General features: G+C 34.8%; 1 protein-coding gene across 1 annotated transcript in view; it reads right to left on the reverse strand.

The window, feature by feature from the left end:
• The window catches only part of NET1 (neuroepithelial cell transforming 1), a 53116-nt gene that overhangs the window by 20127 nt on the left and 14259 nt on the right, over positions 1 to 18730 (reverse strand). The window contains exons 2-3 of the mRNA XM_059912221.1: positions 17988 to 18054; positions 13820 to 13879 (exon numbers count right to left, since the gene is read on the reverse strand). Of these exons, the coding sequence (XP_059768204.1) occupies positions 13820 to 13879; positions 17988 to 18054 (127 nt within the window). The remainder of the gene's footprint in view (positions 1 to 13819; positions 13880 to 17987; positions 18055 to 18730) is intronic.

The following is an 18730-nucleotide window of genomic DNA, read 5'->3' on the forward strand; positions in this document are numbered from 1 at the left end:
AATTCAGAACAGAAGTTACAGCTAACAATGAAAAGGATTGTAATCTCATCCAGTAAGGTAAAGAGACTATCTTATTTCCAGTCCTTTCTCCCTGCCTAACATCCTGGAGGAGACTGGGTCTTAAGGAGGTGAGGAAAGGTATTCAAAGAGTAGAATACATGTCTCCCCCACAAATTACTAGAGTTGCAGACAGCTATAATCTATGCCCCCAATAGGATGTAAGCTTCATGAGGGCAAAGACTTTGTTTTGCTCTCTGTGTCTGGCACATAGTAGGGGCTCCAAAATATATTGATAGAAATGAATGAGTGAATGAATGAATGAAGACCGAATATGCTGGGGAGTGGAGAAGAGCTACGAATCAAGTTTGAGATTAAAATTTTATCTTTAAGTACAGATAACAGAGGCTTAGAATGGCTATATAAGTTATACAGTCAAACAACTAGTAACACACAACTGATAAGTCCAAAAGTTAAGAGTTCATAACTTCTAAACAAGCTTCACTGGCCGTAGCATAATTTCATTTGATTTATGGCTTATTTTATATTAGTTAGTAAAGCAAATAGAAGGAGATGTTAAAAGAAATATAATTAATATCCCCAGAAAACTAATAGAGGAAAATATATTAATGAAAAAAAAAGACTATTATGAGAAAACAAAACAAAGAACTAGAGATTGTGGAAATTAAAAAGAAATTGTCAAAATAAAAATGTCAATAATTAGGCTAAATAGCAGAACAGACACTAATGAGAAATTAGCAAATTAAGGAATTCTCCCAGAAAATAGCATAAAAGACTAAGAGATGGAAGAATTAAAAAAAAAAAAAAAAGAAAAAAATGGAAGAATAAAAGAGAGTAATAAACATATAAACTAATTCCAGATGTTCCAGATATTCCAAAATCTTCTGAATAGGAGTTTTAGAAGCAGAGACCAGAGAATAAAAGGATGAAAATAAACTAAAAAACAAGAAAATTTCACAATGCTGAATTAAATATGAATCTTTAGATTAGGTAGGTTGGTAGGTTGTGTGTTTCTAGAAATTTGTCCACTTCATCTAGGTTATCCATTCTATTAGTGTACAATTGTTCATAGTACTCTTGTAATCCTTTTTAGTCCTGTAAATTGGTAGTAATATCTCCACTTTCACTTCTAGATTTTAGTAATTTGAGTCTTCTCTTTTTTTTTTCCTTAGTCAATTTACCTAAAGGTTTGTCAATTTTGATCTTTTTGAAGAAGCACATTTTAGTTTCATTGATTTTTCTCAATTTCTCTCTTGACTGTTCTATTCCCTATTTTATTTAAGTCTACTCTAATCTTTACTATTTCCTTCCTTCTGCTAGCTTTGAGTTTAGCTTGTTTGTCTTTTTCTGGTTCCTTAAAGTGTGAGGTTAGGTTGTTGATTTGAGATCTTTCTTCCTTTTTAATGTGAGCATTCATAGCTATATGTTTCTCTCTTAGCACTGCTTTTGCTACATCCCATTAGTTTTGGTATATTTTGCTTTCACTTTCATTTGCCTCAAGGTCTTTTCTAATTTCCCTTGTGATTTCATCTCTGACCCATCAGCTGTTTACTAGTATGTTGTTTAATTTTTACATACTTGTGATTTTTCCAGTTTTCCTTCTGTTACTGATTTCTAGTTTCATTCCACTGTGACTGGAATAGTACTTTGTATAATTCTATCTTTTCAAATTTATTAAGACTTGTTTTGTGGCCTAAAATATGGTCTATCCTGGAGAATGATCTATGTGCACCTGAGAAAAATATATATTCCACTGTTTTGAGGTAAGATGTTCTGTATTTGTCTGTTAAGTCCAATTGGTTTATGGTGGTGTTCAAGTTCTCTATTTCCTTATTAATTTTCTGCCTGGTCGTCTATCACAACAATTGGAAAAAGGTTTTAAATATTAATAAAATCCAGGGCTAACAAGAGTGTAGGGATATGTTTATTATCATAGACTGATGGAGAAGTGAAAATCTATCAAACTTTTCTGGAAGGCAAATGAACAGTATTATCAAAACTGAAATTTGCAACCCAGCAATTCCACTTCTGGGTAACTGTATTATAGACATAAGCATCGTCCCTCCTTTGTGCACAAGGAAGAGGTACATTAAGCATTATTTTTAATGTGGAAAAAAAAGAAAAATATACTAAAGGGCCATTCTTAAAGGACTCGTTAAGTAGATTATGGTACTTTAATACTATGGAATACTATTAAAAAAAAAAAAAGCACGAGGTAGCCCTATATGTATTGATAAGATATAAATAGCAAAAGCAAGCTATAGCATAAGTACAGGATAATCATATACATGTCACCATTATACACACTGTGTGAAAGTAGGTAAATAAACAGAAAAGGACCTGGAACACATAAAATAATAACTGGTTACTTCAGAGGATGGAGGTGATCAGAGGGGACTTGAAAAAGTTGTTTTACTTTTGTACAAGGACAATGCATTTGTGTGTTACTTTTACAATTAAAAAGCACAAAAAAGTATTTAGATGCACACAGCAGTCTAGGAATGATTCATAGCTATCTAGGAATGATTAAGTTTAAGGATAAATAGCTCTGGATTAATGGCTTTTTAGAGCATTATCAGGAATAATTATTTTATATTTAATTTTCATATTTTAAGTTAAGAGGAACCATTTTGTTATACCTTTGGTTCCTCTTAACTTTTATCACCTGTACCAGCAGTTGGCTTTATTTTCTGGACTTCTGTCACAGAGAAACAATGTTTTATTATTTTACAGGGCAACAGTAGAGATCACAAGTTATATCAAAATGCAAAGTGAAGGGCGGTAAGGTAGCCTTATTCATAAGTTAAGCCACCAGCTTTTGTGTGCCAGCTAGCTTCAAACTTTTCAAATCTGTGCCCCAGGAAAATAACCAATTACCTGTCATAGTTATTAAGGAATAAAGTACATAATTTAGTATTATGTTTAATCTAAAATTGCAGAGTACAGCAATACTCAAAATATAACACTTCAATAGGCTATTTAACTTTTAAGAAAATGAGATCCCCAAATCTGAACATTCAGAAAAAGAACAAACCATTCATATATTTTAAAAGATTTCTTCTGAAGTGTTTTGGTTTGTTTTTTGATCATTGACTATCAGAGTTAAAGAACTTCAGTCATAAAAATATGACTCAGTATTACTCATCAATGGAACAGGATAGAAAGCCCAGAGATAAACCCACGCACATATGGTCACCTTATCTTTGATAAAGGAGGCAAGAATATACAGTGGAGAAAAGACAGCTTCTTCAATAAGTGGTGCTGGGAAAACTGGACATGTACATGTAAAAGTAAGAAATTAGAACACTCCCTAACACCATACACAAAAATAAACTCAAAATGGATTAAAGACCTAAATGTAAGGCCAGACACTATAAAACTCTTAGAGGAAAACATAGGCAGAACACTCTATGACATAAATCACAGCAAGATCCTTTTTGACCCACCTCCTAGAGAAATGGAAATAAAAACAAAAATAAACAAATGGGACCTAATGAAACTTAAAAGCTTTTGCACAGCAAAGGAAAACATAAACAAGACCAAAAGACAGCCCTCAGAATGGGAGAAAATATTTGCAAATGAAGCAACTGACAAAGGATTAATCTCCAAGATTTACAAGCAGCTCATGCAGCTCAATAACAAAAAAACAAACAACCCAATCCAAAAATGGGCAGAAGACCTAAATAGACATTTCTCCAAAGAAGATATACAGATTGCCAACAGACACATGAAAGAATGCTCAACATCATTAATCATTAGAGAAATGCAAATCAAAACTACAATGAGATATCATCTCACACCGGTCAGAATGGCCATCATCATAAAATCTAGAAACAATAAATGCTGGAGAGGGTGTGGAGAAAAGGGAACACTCTTGCACTGTTGGTGGGAATGTAAATTGATACAGCCACTATGGAGAACAGTATGGAGGTTCCTTAAAAAACTAAAAATAGAACTACCATATGACCCAGCAATCCCACTACTGGGCATATACCCTGAGAAAACCATAATTCAAAAAGAGTCATGTACCAAAATGTTCATAGCAGCTCTATTTACAATAGCCAGGACATGGAAGCAACCTAAGTGTCCATCATCGGATGAATGGATAAAGAAGATGCGGCACATATATACAATGGAATATTACTCAACCATAAAAAGAAACGAAATGGGGTTATTTGTAGTGAGGTGGATGGAGTTAGAGTCTGTCATACAGAGTGAAGTAAGTCAGAAAGAGAAAAACAAATACAGTATGCTAACACATATATATGGAATCTGAGGAAAAAAAAAAAAAAAAGGCCATGAAGAACCTAGTGGCAAGACGGGAATAAAGACACAGACCTACTAGAGAATGGACTTGAGGATATGGGGAAGGGGAAGGGTAAGATGTGACAGGGTGAGAGAGTGGCATGGACATATATACACTACCAAATGTAAAATAGCTAGCTAGTGGGAAGCAGCCACATAGCACAGGGAGATCAGCTCGGTGCTTTGTGACCACCTAGAGGGGTGGGATAGGGAGGTTGGGAGGGAGGGAGACGCAAGAGGGAAGAGATATGGGAACATATGTATATGTATAACTGATTTACTTTGTTATAAAGCAGAAACTAACACACCATTGTAAAGCAATTATACTCCAATAAAGACGTTAAAAAAAATATGACTTAGTATTACTCATTCCAGTATTATTTCACATTAATAAAGTAAACAAAGTAAACAGTCACTTTTGACTCTTCCTTATCAGAAGAAAAAGGCAAGGTTATGGCTGCTAAGAAACAGAGCTGAGAAACACCTTTGGAAAACAAATACTGTGTTCTTTTTAAAATGAATAAACTTATACATACCACAGTAGTAAGACAACCTGATAAAAAATAGTGCTGAAATTTTACTTAGAGACAAATTTGATAAGCAATCACAGCTTCATAGCCAATGATGCATCATATGATAATTCAATTAACATTAATATTAAATTCTTCATATAAGATATCCTAAGTCAAAATACATAACACAATGCTCATGTTACATCCTTACCCAAATCCAAGGTCTTATTTATTTGACCAATATTACTTCATCTGTTCACTCATCAAACAGATGGCTATGAAATATAGAGGGAAATAAAGTGAATGATTTTCAGCAACAGGCATTAAATGATCATACGAACTGATTACATTTAGCTTATTACATACTAACTACTGTACTTAGATGAAAGCCCACGCAAAAAACAGGGGTTGGGGAGCTGACAGAGTATCTATTTTGGGGGGAAGGGTAAGTTTAAGAATGCCATACTCTTAACTCAGTGGTTTTCAACCCTGGCTATAAGTAACAATCACCTGGACATCTTAAAAACAAACAAACAAAAAAACAAAAAAATTCCCTCCTCCCCAGATGTTCCTAGGTCCCAATGTCACCCACCCTCATTCCTTACCCCATCACCCCACGTTCACATAGTCTGGGATAAGGCCCAGCAGCACATTTCTTCCCCTAAAAGCTCCCAGGTGACTCTGACCTGCCGCCAGGGTTGAGCACCTCTGTTTTAGCCAGTCATTATTTTCAAGGTATAAATACAGCTTAATGCTACTGTGAACTTCACTGCTAACTTCTTTCCTCCTCATGGAATCCTAACTTGCTCCTTCCCCATTCAATTCTCCCTACCAAGGGGCATATAGGAGAAGTAGCCATCCTAGGCGGGTGGGGGCATGAAATACACGAAGAGGGGTAAGACTCTGGGAAGGGCTCCTGGAGATAATGCCTGAATAGCGGATAAAGAGGCATGAGCCAGGTAAAGAAAGGGAATGAGGATGTGCAAAAGAAAGGGAACAGGAAGTATGATACGAGAAATTCTGGAGCGATGGAATAGGGAAGCTCATCATAAAGGGGTTTATATGTTAAGTAAAAGATTTGATTTTTATCTTTAAAGCAATAAACAGCTTCTGAAAGAACTCAAGCAAGGTACTAAAAAGACCAAGTCGTGGAGAAAGATCAATATGGCATCATAAAGAGGCTACAGGCAGGGAGGCCAGTTACAAACCCCTAGAAGCAATTGGATAAAAAGTTCTGAACATCAGGACTGTCATCTGGCTTAAGGATTCAGACTAGGAGTCATCAGTTTAAGACAGCAGCATCTATTGAGTGAATGAGTTCTCCAAGAAGGATTAACTAAGAAGAAAAGATTGATAAAGATGGAACCTTAGGAATTCTGTTTTCATTTCCACAGCCATTACTCCAATTCAAGGCCTCTAGATTATACCAGACCATTACTAACCTATACCAGACCATTACTAACCTATACTTTCTACACAGATGGAAAGACTATACTTCAGAAAATCATTTCAAGAATCCAGAATGTTGTTTCTGTTGATTTTCATGGGAGATCAATAAATTCTTCAGTCTATCATTTATAGCCTTCAACTAAGTGGCCAATTAACCTTCTGTACTTCATTTCTTAGTTCTTCATATATTTCTTTGACTCTTTCCAAATCATTTGTTTATCATTATATTAACATAACTGATTTTAATTCTTGGTATTTGTAGATGCCCCTTCTCTAGCTGGGTTGGTCTTCCCAAGTTCATGTTTGCTTTCATAAAAACCCAACTCCAAACCAAGACCTCCAAAATATCTTCTATTACTCTCATTCCTCCTTCTAATACCAACTGGTACTTCTGCACAGTCTATTGTAATCTCTGCAGGTATGATTTTGTCAGAGGTTCTTGTTTCCTGTTTGTATATAGTCTTATCTCTAAGGTCCAGTATGGTGCTTGAAACATTGTGGGTGCTCCATGAATGTCTGTGGAAATAAAAAAAAAAAAAAAAAAAAGAGGGCTTCCCTGGTGGTGCAGTGGTTAAGAATCCGCCTGCCAATGCAGGGGACACGGGTTCGAGCCCTGGTCTGGGAAGATCCCACAGGCCGCGGAGCAACTAAGCCCGTGTGCCACAACTACTGAGCCTGCACTCTAGAGCCCGTGAGCCACAACTACTGAGCCTGCGTGCCGCACCTACTGAAGCCCACGTGCCTAAAGCCTTCGCTCCGCAACAAGAGAAGACACCGCAATAAGAAGCCCGCGTACCGCAATGAAGAGTAGCCCCCGCTCACCGCAACTAGAGAAAGCCCACGCACAGCAACGAAGACCCAGTGCAGCCAAAAATAAATAAATAAAAATACAACTCTGTAAGGGTAGATGTTAACTCTGTAGGGACTGATAGCAATGTAAATATATTTGGTAGGCAGACATGTAGATGAGGCTATTAATCTATTTTGTATCAAATTTAGTGATTGTACTCCACCATTCCTTCTTTCAGTGATTAGAATACTTCAGTGTTTCCTATAGTCCTTTGACCAGCTTTACCATTCTGTTGGCTTACTCATTAATACATTAATACACTAATCTTTGACAGGTCTTCACTCTTTAAAGAAAAAGAAAAGGCAGATAGAGTGACTACCATAGCAAAACAGAAAACCCAATACATACCAAAAATGAGAGTGCTTCCCCCCACACCTTTTGTTGGTCAGATGGAGACAAACTGAACAGCTATGAGACCCACATGGTTTCAGCATTTGTGCACAGAGAAGCAAAGGGAAGGCAACTGGGCTTGTCTGATGGCCCCGAGAATAGGGGAACCCCCACAACGGTGCACTGCGAACAGTGGTCTAAACTGGAAGGATTCCAAGGATCAAAGCCTTACACCAAGGGCAAGAGCACTTCCAAGTAACAAGGTTTATTGGTGCTGGAGCAGTCTGGGCCACAGAAACTCTTGAAACTAACACTGCACTGAGAAAAACTTCTAGGAGTAGGATCCAAATGGAGCAGAACAGGGTAACAGAAGCAAAGACAAGAAACAGTCCAGATAAAAGAGAAAGGGAGCAGAAACGAAAGATTTCAGAAAACATGAGGCCATACTTTTTTTTTTTTAATAGATCTTTATGGGAGTATAGTTGCTTCACAATACTGTTAGTTTCTGTTGCACAACAAAGCAAATCAGCCATATGCATACACATGTCCCCATATCCCCTCCCTCTTGAGCCTCCCTCCCATCCTCCCTATCCCACCCCTCTAGGTCATGCAAAGCACCGAGCCGATATCCCTGTGCTAATGCTGCTGCTTCCCACCAGCCAACTATTTTACATTCGGTAGTGTATATATGTCCATGCTACTCTCACTTCACCCCAGCTTCGCCCTCCCAACCCCATGTCCTCAAGTCCATTCTCCATGTCTACCTCTTTATTCCTGCCCTGCAACTAGGTTCATCAGTACCATTTTTTTTTTAGATTCCATATATATGCCTTAGCATACGGTATTTGTTTTTCTCTTTCTGACTTACTTCACTCTGTATGACAGACTCTAGTCCACCCACCTCACTACAAATAACTCAATTTTGTTTCTTTTTATGGCTGAGTAATATTCCATTGTATATACGTGCCACATCTTCTTTATCCATTTATCTGTCGATGGACATTTAAGTTGGTTCCATGTCCTGGCTATTGTAAATAGTGCTGCAGTGAACATTGTGGTACATGACTCTTTTGGAATTATGGTTTTCTCAGGGTATATGGGTAGTGGGATTGCTGGTCATACTGTAGTTCTATTTTTAGTTTTCTAAAGACAAAGGAGGCAGGAACATACAATGGAGAAAAGACAGCCTCTTCAATAAGTGGTGCTGGGAAAACTGGACAGCTACATGTAAGAGAATGAAATTAGAACACTACCTAACACCATATACAAAAATAAACTCCAAATGGATTAAAGACTTAAATGTAAGACCGGAAACTGTAAAACTCTTATTAGAGGAAAAACACTCTTCGACATAAACCACAGCAAGATCTTTTTTGACCCACCTCCTAGAGTAACGGAAATAAAAAGAAAAACAAACAAATGGGACTTAATTAAACTTAAAAACTTTTGCACAGCAAAGGAAACCATAAACAAGACAAAGAGGCCATACTTTTAAAAATCACTTTGTGAAAACAACAGAAGAGGGGCTCTAGAGTCATGAAGCTGAAAACAGGCTACCATGGCCCACTCCTCTCACCTAAAAATACAGGAAAGGACAACTTAATGTACTTCAGAAAAGAATCATGAAACCCATTTAAAACTACTATAAGAAAACAAAATGTGGAGTAGAATAATGTCTTTTTAGCCTAAAATAAATGAAGAAAATTATAGAAGCTATGAAAGAACATAAAGTTCAGAAATTAGGTAAGTGGAAAAAGGAGGATTTGAAATGAGGTGATAGAAGGAAAGAATTAAAAATAAAATTATTTCAGAATGAAAAAAACCAATGACTAATGCATTAAGAGAAAAAGAAGGTAAAAAAGGAAAATGAATTTAAAAATAAAAAAGACAAAAAAATGTTTTGAAAGAAAGTGATAAAAAGATACAAAAAGAAGACCCAACCTAAGTATAAAGGGCAGGGAGGGGAGGCAAAAACAATAGACTAGAAAAAAATACCAAAAACTATAATTCAAGAAAAAATGCTCCTAAAATAAGAGATGACTTGAAACTATACAATTATAACTTTTCAACAGTGGCACTTTATACCAGAAAACAATGGAGTAAAATATTTAATATATTCAAGGAAAGAAAATATGAGCCATAGATTTCATATTCATCCAAACTAACCTTCAAGTATAAAGGCTGCAAACAAACTGATAAGAACATTCAATAACTCAGGGAATACTGCTCCCATGAACACTTCCTCTGAATTTACTCAACTCTAGAGCAGGGGTCAGCAAACTTTTTCTGTAAAAAAAAAAAAACAGTAAATATTTTAGCCTTTGCAGGTCACATGGTCTCTGTCACAACTACTGAACTTCTGCCACTGTAGTGTTTTAAAAAGCAGCCATAAACAATATGTAAATAAATGGGCAGGTCAGATATGGCTTGTGGGCCACAGTTTGCGGACCCCTGTGCTAAAGAATGAGCTTAAGAAAACCAAAAACCTAAAAAGGTATAGAGAGAAGGACTGGTGCTGATCATTAAATATATATTTAACTGTAGAACTAAGTCTAAATGGTGGTTATCAGGGTACACAGCATAGTTTATAATGGCTGAATGTGCTGACCCTGGAGATACAGCAAAACTATTTTTTTTTAAAATGGAGACTGATGAGTGTACATGAAAAGTAAAATAAGCACTTATTACTTTAAATATATTAACTTAGAATAAAGAGAGATTACTTCAGTCAGAGGAGAGGAGAGGAGGGAGAAGAGGTGCTAGTTAATTAAAACAATGCTCACAGGAATGAACAAATCTACAACAGACAAAAAGAGGGAAGTGAAGGCATCATAGAAAGATAACCAATAGAACAAATACATGAATCTTCCTAAATACTGAAAGATATAACAAAGCTAAAACATACAAGTAAAACAAAAAGGAGAGAATAAAACAGAACACATAAGGAAAGATAACATGCTACTGTTTATCCAAGAAAGTGGGATATACAAACATATGTAATTGCTTATAATTTTAAAAAGTGGAAGGATAAACCATGAAATTAATAAAAGGAAAAAAAAAAACATTTTGTATAGAAGAAAGAAGTAGGGTAGAAGAGCCAGGGATAGAAACAAGAATCTTGTAGAACTGACTTTGAAATTCTACACAATTTTGTTACATGGTTATAAGAAAAATTAAATTTAAAAAGCAGTAATTCTTAAAAATTGCAAATAAAGTGAGTTGGCATAATTACACATAGAAAAGAACTAGTTCAATAATTTTAAAACATAAAATTTATATATCCTCACTATAACCTATATAACAAAAAATGTAAAACAAAATTTTTTCAGTAATTTTATCATTTATAGTAATGTGGTAGTAATTTGTAATAATGTAGATTTGTCTTTGAACCAAGGGTAAATCAAGTGAGTAATTATGTCAGTGTCCCACAGAAACCAGATTTTCGGTGCAGTTGAAGGAGATCTAGACAGTAAGATTAATGAGATTAAGTAAAAGATCCTTTAGCGTTGAATTTAAAATATCAGTATAAACTCATAATTTATTTTATCTTAAAAATTATATATATATTTTTAGCTCTGTCCATTAAAAAGGCCTAAAAACAATGATCAATTGGTAGCAACAAGTGTTCAAAATGCCCAGATTTTAGCCTCTAAAATCAGGGCTTTTAGAAATGACTGATTCCAGGTATGGAGCAGGAAAAAAAGAAATGTACAAGTGGGCTTGGAATAACCTGTCATCCAGGAAGAAAAGGAGGCCATTTAGCCTCTAGATATGAGGTGAGGGTCATGTCAAAAGGACACAGGGAATCAAAACGTCGTACACCTAAAATTTATACAATGTTATATGTCAATTATATCTTAATAAAGCTGGGGAAAAAGGACATAGGAGCCCTCCTGAGGCAGCACCCAGAGGCCAAAAATGGGAAAATTTGAGCATAGTAAGAGTAATAACTAAAATGGATCAAAACACAAAAAATGTGTTCATATCCATGAGTTCATAATAATATTAAAAAGAAAAATCATTAGTTACTTTTAGAGCATTTTAATGAATAAAACTCATTATTTTTGAAAACTGATAAAGGAAAGGAATCAAGCACTTGTCCTACCTTTATTATAAATCAGTACCTTTGAGTAACCAAGGCTGATGAGGGGAATTTTCTCTTTACAGAAGTATTCCAGTTAATAAACAAAGGACTGATAAAGGCACAATATAACCACTTTGCAACCTCCAATGAATAAATGGATCTAGGCAATGATAATTAATGTTGGGAACATCACAAAAAGACATTACATACCTTCTGAGGGAAGTACATAATAGCCCCAAACACTCTCTAGATCTAACTACCAATTTATCAGAAATACAGAGAAAAGAGGAACACAGGAAATGATACCATGGGGATGCAGTCACAGCTCTTCAGGCTGTGGAAAGCTCCCCAGGAAAAAAGACATGGTTTCCTCAACAACAACAAAAATTTGCAGGAAAACAAAGAGCTAGAGAGGAAACCTATATATTAAAAGATACTTAAGAGATATAATCAATCTCACTGTCTGGACCTTAAATGAATTCCAATTCAAACAGACAAAATGAACAAAAACAAAACAAAACATGTTTAAGACAATCAAGGAAAGTGAGAACACTGACTCTGATGATACAGATGAAATGATACAATGTCTAGGATTTGCTTCAAAATAATCCAGGGGAGGGTAGGTGAGTGGAGAGATGATATGAGACTGATCTGATGGTATATTAATTATTGCTGAAGCTGGGGTGAAAAAAAGGAGGACTGTCTTTAAGTAGATCTGACCATGGATTTTATTGTGGCAAACTCTTATTTCTGCATATGATTTCATTTGAAGCATACCTAAAAATACTCAGGGTTGTCATTCACACCTTTTTCTTTCTTTGAAAACAAGATTTTTAAAATGTAACTAAAACTGTTTTGCAAAAAGCCTAACACTTAAAACACATAATTCTTCTATAAAGACATGTACACATACCCACAAAATCTGGATTGCCAGATTTGCTAAAATGTTGATGGGCAGACCTATAAAAATTTAATTTTTAGAAAATACCTTGTCTTTAAAAAGAAGCAGGGACTTCCCTGGTGGCGCAGTGGATAAGAATCTGCCTGCCAATGCAGGGGACCCGGGTTCAATCCCTGGTCTGGGAAGATCCCACATGCCATGGAGCAACTAAGCCTGTGCGCCACAACTACTGAGCCTGTGCTCTAGAGCCCACAAGCCACAACTACTGAGCCCACATGCCATGACTACTGAAGCCCGTGCACCTAGAACCTGTGCTGCGCAACAAGAGAAGCCACAACAAGGAGAAGCCCGTGCACCACAATGAGAGTAGCCCCCGCTCACCGCAACTACAGAAAGCCTGCGTGCAGCAACGAAAACCCAACACAGCCAAAAATAAATAAAAAATTAAATCTTAAAAAAAAAATTTCCAACCCTTTAAAAAAGAAAATAAAAATAAAAAGCAGCAGCTGCCATCATTAAACGTGATGTGAAAGATTTTTTAAAAATCTTACTTTAAAAATGTATAACTTTTCCATAACAATCTTTTTAAAAAGGTTCCTTAAAATCAAGATGGTTCTGTAAAACTTGCCAACTGACAAAAATGAAATAAGTAATTTCAAACATACCAGTTTTGGACTTAACTACAATTTTACAAAAGAGGATTTTTTTTGGGGGGAGGGCAGTTTTTTAAAATTATTACATTTTTCTTATTCTTTTAAAAAATTTTTATTTGAGTATAACTGATTTATAATACATTATTAAATATAATTATTTACATAATTAAATAATTAAAATAATTATTACAATTATTAAAAATAATTATTTTTAAGTTTGCACTGGGTTTTAGTTTATCATAGATCACACACTGGAAACCCCTGGGCTACATCTGGCTCGTAGACAAGTTGTTTGGCTTGCATGGTTTTTTAGAAAAAATTTGATCCAACATTTAAAATTTAGGAGATTTCACACAAAACCCCAGATTTGGGGGCTAGAGCACAGGAGCAGCTACCTCTCTTGAGGAGAGGCATGGTGCCCTTCTGCTCACCACAGTCCCCCACCCTACTCCTTTCTCTGCATAGACTACAATGCCTGGTCTCCTTAGGCATGTGAGTTTGTGTTCACTATTAGTTTGAGGGAGGTTTTCTACTCGTTCTTAACAAAGAAGTAGAACAGAAAAAAGGAGGATACCTGTAACAGCCAATATTATTCAGTTTTGCACTTAAAAAATGCAAAATGCAAAAACCCCAGCATTCATTATTTTTACAGCACAAAAATAAAATGCTATCTGCATACTCTTAAACGCTTTTCCTTGCCAGAGCAGTAAGGCTTACCTTCAGATCAAGGCTGCTAAGGCTTATGACATCATCATCTTTTGCTCTTCGTTTTCTTTTCTATAAAAAAGAAAAAATTTTATTCTTCTATAGAAGGCATGCATGTTACTCCATTAAACAAAGACCACATACAACTAGAAAAATCAGTTTTAAAAAGTGAAGTCTTAGGCTGTATTCATAAGAAAATTATTTTTATGAGGGATGCCCATAAATTATCGCTAGCACATACTATATATTTTCTAAAAAGTCCCCTCTGACTAAATCATCCCTTGCTGTGAAGTGATTCCACCCTATTAAAAAACTTACTTATCTAAAGTTTTTCAGAACAGAAGTCTTATGTAAGTCAAGTCTATACTTGTTAGAGAAAAAATATGTTTTATATATAAAGATAATAAATTTTTTAAAAAAGGAACACATATTATTTACCCTATGGGGGGGTTGATTTCACTAGGAAAAAGATATCCTTTTCTCATGGCACAAGTAATTAAGATTTGTTGCCTGAAGCAGGATTTATCAGGTGGAAAATGAACATGCATGTACCGGGAGTACCTTCCAGTAATCATTCATCACCTTCATTCAGCCCTACTGGTGCCAGCAGTGACAAAACTGTGTATATAGCTTTAATTTCTGGTCCTTAATCAATACTGAAAAAGAATCCTTAAGTAACGTTTCTTCTCTTAAACCTCAAAATAACTTTTCAGATTACTTGTGATACAGCCTAGCTTTTGTGAACTCTCAAAACTGACAAGCCAGGGCTCCCTTCCAGGACGTGGCCCCACCCTGAGGAGAAACTGTTGAGAGCAGAATCAACACAGAGCAGGATGGGGGCAATTGAGAAAAGGAAAGATAAAGTCCAGATAGAAGTGGGGGAAATATACGGAGCCTGGAAGTCTCAGAAGCAAGCCCCATGAAAACAACAAAAGAGGGAACTCTACGAAGTTAGAAAAGCTATCTGCACCAAGCCTCTTTGTAAAAGTTCAGGAAAACTAAATTCATATTAAAATGAACAGAAAATTCCCCAAGTCAAATTCTACACAAAATAACTGTAAGAAAAAAGAGAGAGAATAAGGGGCAGGATAACATCCCTACAGGGAATGAAGTCACCTCAAAAGGGAATGCTCAAAGAAGCAGAGCAAACCTATAAAATACTATTTCGAATTTAGCTAAAAAGACATTAAGAAAATGATACAAGACAAGAAAGAACAATATAAATCAGAACTGGGAAAAACTAAAAAAGGAGGTGACAGAACTCAAGAAATCTCTATTGATCCTAAGGTTATATCCAGAAGATGCAGCAAAGTATGAATAATATGATCCTAATTTTGAAAAGCAAACTAAACAAAAATCCTGCTTATGTGTATCTTATCTGTGAGGCTGTGCGTGTATTTGTAAAATAATTATATGAGCAAAATATAGAGGGATACAAACAGTGTTGTTGACATGGGTTAGCGTGGAACTAGGGGAATGGAAGAAGGACTTACATGGGGAGAAGAGAGGAAAGGGGGAGGAAACTGCCAAGCAAAAAGAAGATTGTACTGAGGGAAAAAAAGCATGTACAGGATCATATTTATGTATTTATATAAAATCTATACATGTGTGGGCATATGTATAAAGAAATTTAACAGATTTTAAAACATTCTACTGTATTTTCTTTTAACTATTTTAAAGTTTCATTTTTCATATTTGTATATTCAACCCATCTAGAATTTATTTTTGTATGTATGTGGTATAAGGTAATTTGGCCAACTGTCCCCACCCCTAACATCATTTGCTGAGAGCACCATTCTTTCATAACGCCTATGATACAATAAGTTCTCATAAGTCGGTTTCTGGGTTCTCTATTTCATTCCAATGGTCTATTTATCTACACTTGCACCCATATTATGCTGTGTAATTTCAGTACCTTTGGAGTGAGTCTTAATAGCTTATACGCTCAGTCATAATGCTCCCTGATGGGTACACTACTTTCCCTTTCCTGGGCCTTCTACTTCTCTGCATGAATTGGGATCTATTACATTCTAATGAGATTTCTAACAGAACAGCATTGCCTTTATGAATTAATTTGGGAAGAATGGACATTTTTATGCTATTGAGCCTTTCCTTGCATGAAATGGTATATCTGTCCATTTCATTAGGTGTCCTATGTTCTTTATTAATGTTTTCCAGTTTTTCCCATAAAAGTCTCACACATCTCTTCATAGATTTATTCCTAGTTTAAAATTTTTTTATTTCAATAAAAGCATCTTTAAAAATTACATTTGTTTATTACTAATATACATACATGCTATTGATTTCTTTTTATAACTTTTATAGCCTTGCTCAAACTCTTATTAGTCCTAATAGCTGCTATTAATATTCTCTTGGATATTCTATGTAGACAATCATATTGTCTCTAAGTAATGAAATCAAGACTGTCTCTTCCTTTCTAATTTGTGTACCACTTGTTTTCCTGTCCTACTGTGTTGGCTAAGAGTGTTAGTACAATGCTGAATAAATATGATGACAGCATTGTTTTTTTCTAAATTTAAAGGGACTGTTGCTATCATTTTATCATTATGTATGTTGTTTGTGGTAGGTCTCAGGCTAAGGAAGTTCTATTCTATCCCTGGTTTGCCAAGAATTTTATCATGATTGGGTGTTGATTTTATTTTTTCCACTCTTACTTCTCCTCCTCTTTTCTTTGATTTACTCTATTGTTCTTTTTCTCACCTCTTGAGTGCTTAATTTTTCTTTTCCCTTATTAAACTATGTATTTAAAAAGTTATAAATCTCCCTCTTAGTATTCCTTAATCACATTCCAAAAGTTTTAATACATGAACCGTTAGATATTTCTTTTGTCACGGAGGCCTCTACAAAAGTGTTTTCCCAAGTGAGATGCATCTATCCCAGACGATATGCAAGGTATCTTTCCTAGAGTACAGGAGGAAAATGTTAGAACTTCATTTTTATGTATTTCTTAATCCTTAAAAAATAAGCTTTACTAAAATTTAATACACAGATGATGAGCTTATCATCAACCACATTTAAAAATGTGAGTTAAAGATAATGGCAATCTTGCCAAATCCATTTTAGAAGTCAGCCCCAAACTGAAATTATCCTGACTATTTGAAATACACATTTATGTCCACTATCATTAATCTCACCCTAAGTGAGTACTGAGCTTTGAGATATTAGCTAATAAAGTTGCTACATACCTAAAAATTATAAATAAATATATCAGGGGTAATGCTCAAAATATTTTTGCTGATAGGCTTGCAAAATCAAATTTGGAGACACTTCTCTACTAGTTTTTCTGTATAAGTTTAGGTTCTTCAACTAGTAAGGGAAAGGGACCAAGATGAAAAAAGTTTCAAAGGAAAATGTGGAACTGCATTAAAATCAGGAGACTCTTACCAAGAATGATTTACTGACCATTTAATGTATGTAAATTCTATTATTCACAGAAATCTCGAACAGGAGTCCCCAACAGAAAAACAAATTAAATACAATAGAACAGAATACAAATGAAATGGCACATCATCAATACATGCACATAGGTAAAGTCTGGCAAACTAGAGGCAGAATCGTTTTTTGCTATTTCCCCCAAATAAGAAGAGCATAAGAATCATGTTCTATTTGTACATACTTTATTTGTATATGAGTATTGTGAAGTAATGAGTTTTTAATTATAAAAACCCCTAATCTTCTGGTGTCACTTTGCACAAGATTAGATGCCTCTGTAAAGTCTCATTCTAAAAATAATGGAGTCCCTCTATACTAAGATGACTAATAACAGAAATGATTCATTCATTATATATATTATCTACAAGCATTTTTATATTTTTCAACCAAGAAAAGAGCTGTTAGAGTGTGTGCATAAAAATAGCCTCACATTTCATTAATATAGTCTCTTAATTTTAACACGGGTAGGGATGGCAGAAAGAATTGCATAGAGTTAAAGATGAATAGATCTGATACTTTTCAAAATATATTTTATATTTAATTGAAATAAAAATTTCTTTCAGTTTGTTAGCAGAAAAGAATTAAATTAGGCTGCCAAAGATGGTGATAGAAACTCTGTACTTCAAGGTTTTCAGAGAGGTACAGACAGCTGAGCTGTACACCAGACTGAAACGCAACCCAGGAATTAACTAATGTCTTGAAATAAAAAACCTAGGTGTCTACTCACCAAAGTGAAGTCCCAATGGGGGCCAGGTGTTAAAAATGTGAAGGAGCTACCTCTCTGAAGGGAATATCTGTTAACAGAAAATTCAAACAATAAATACACTGAGAGTAACTTCAGTAAAATAAAGCACTAGACAGATAAAAAGCTATCTTTTTCATAGTTTCAAAACTGTTCAAAGTAGCCTTATTAGTCATTCAATTCTAGACATAAGAGGAAGGGTATGTTAAAAAAAAAACCACAAAAAGTAAAAAATCAGGGTATAGGTTCTGGTCACTTTCAGAAACTTTACAAAAATGAAAGGACCTTTATAAAATTAGTGAACAGATTAAGAGTATTTAAAGAAAATAATTCAAAACAAGCAGAGTTTATTCTAGGAACATACACATGGCTCAATAATATGAAATATATTTATACAATATACTGCACTAATAGGTTAAATAAAAAACAGTAAATGATACAAAAAATTACTTGATAAAATTCAGCATTCACGCTTAATATTTTAAAAATAAGAATAAAAGCATACTCTTAACATAATAAAACCTAAATGCATTTATTTTGTATTTCATGTTTAAATCTCTTCCATGTACTGATTTTTTTTAAAAATTATGATTTAATAAACCAAATAAAAAGCTCTGAATAACTATATGAGACAAAGGTCTCAAGTAAGATTAAAATTTGACTAGGATTTTGTTCTTTACTACTAAGTGACACATTTTTATTCTGTCATCTTGCCATTCAAGGTAAAG

This window comes from Balaenoptera ricei, chromosome 2 (assembly GCF_028023285.1).
Source record: "Balaenoptera ricei isolate mBalRic1 chromosome 2, mBalRic1.hap2, whole genome shotgun sequence".
Lineage (NCBI taxonomy): Eukaryota > Metazoa > Chordata > Mammalia > Artiodactyla > Balaenopteridae > Balaenoptera > Balaenoptera ricei.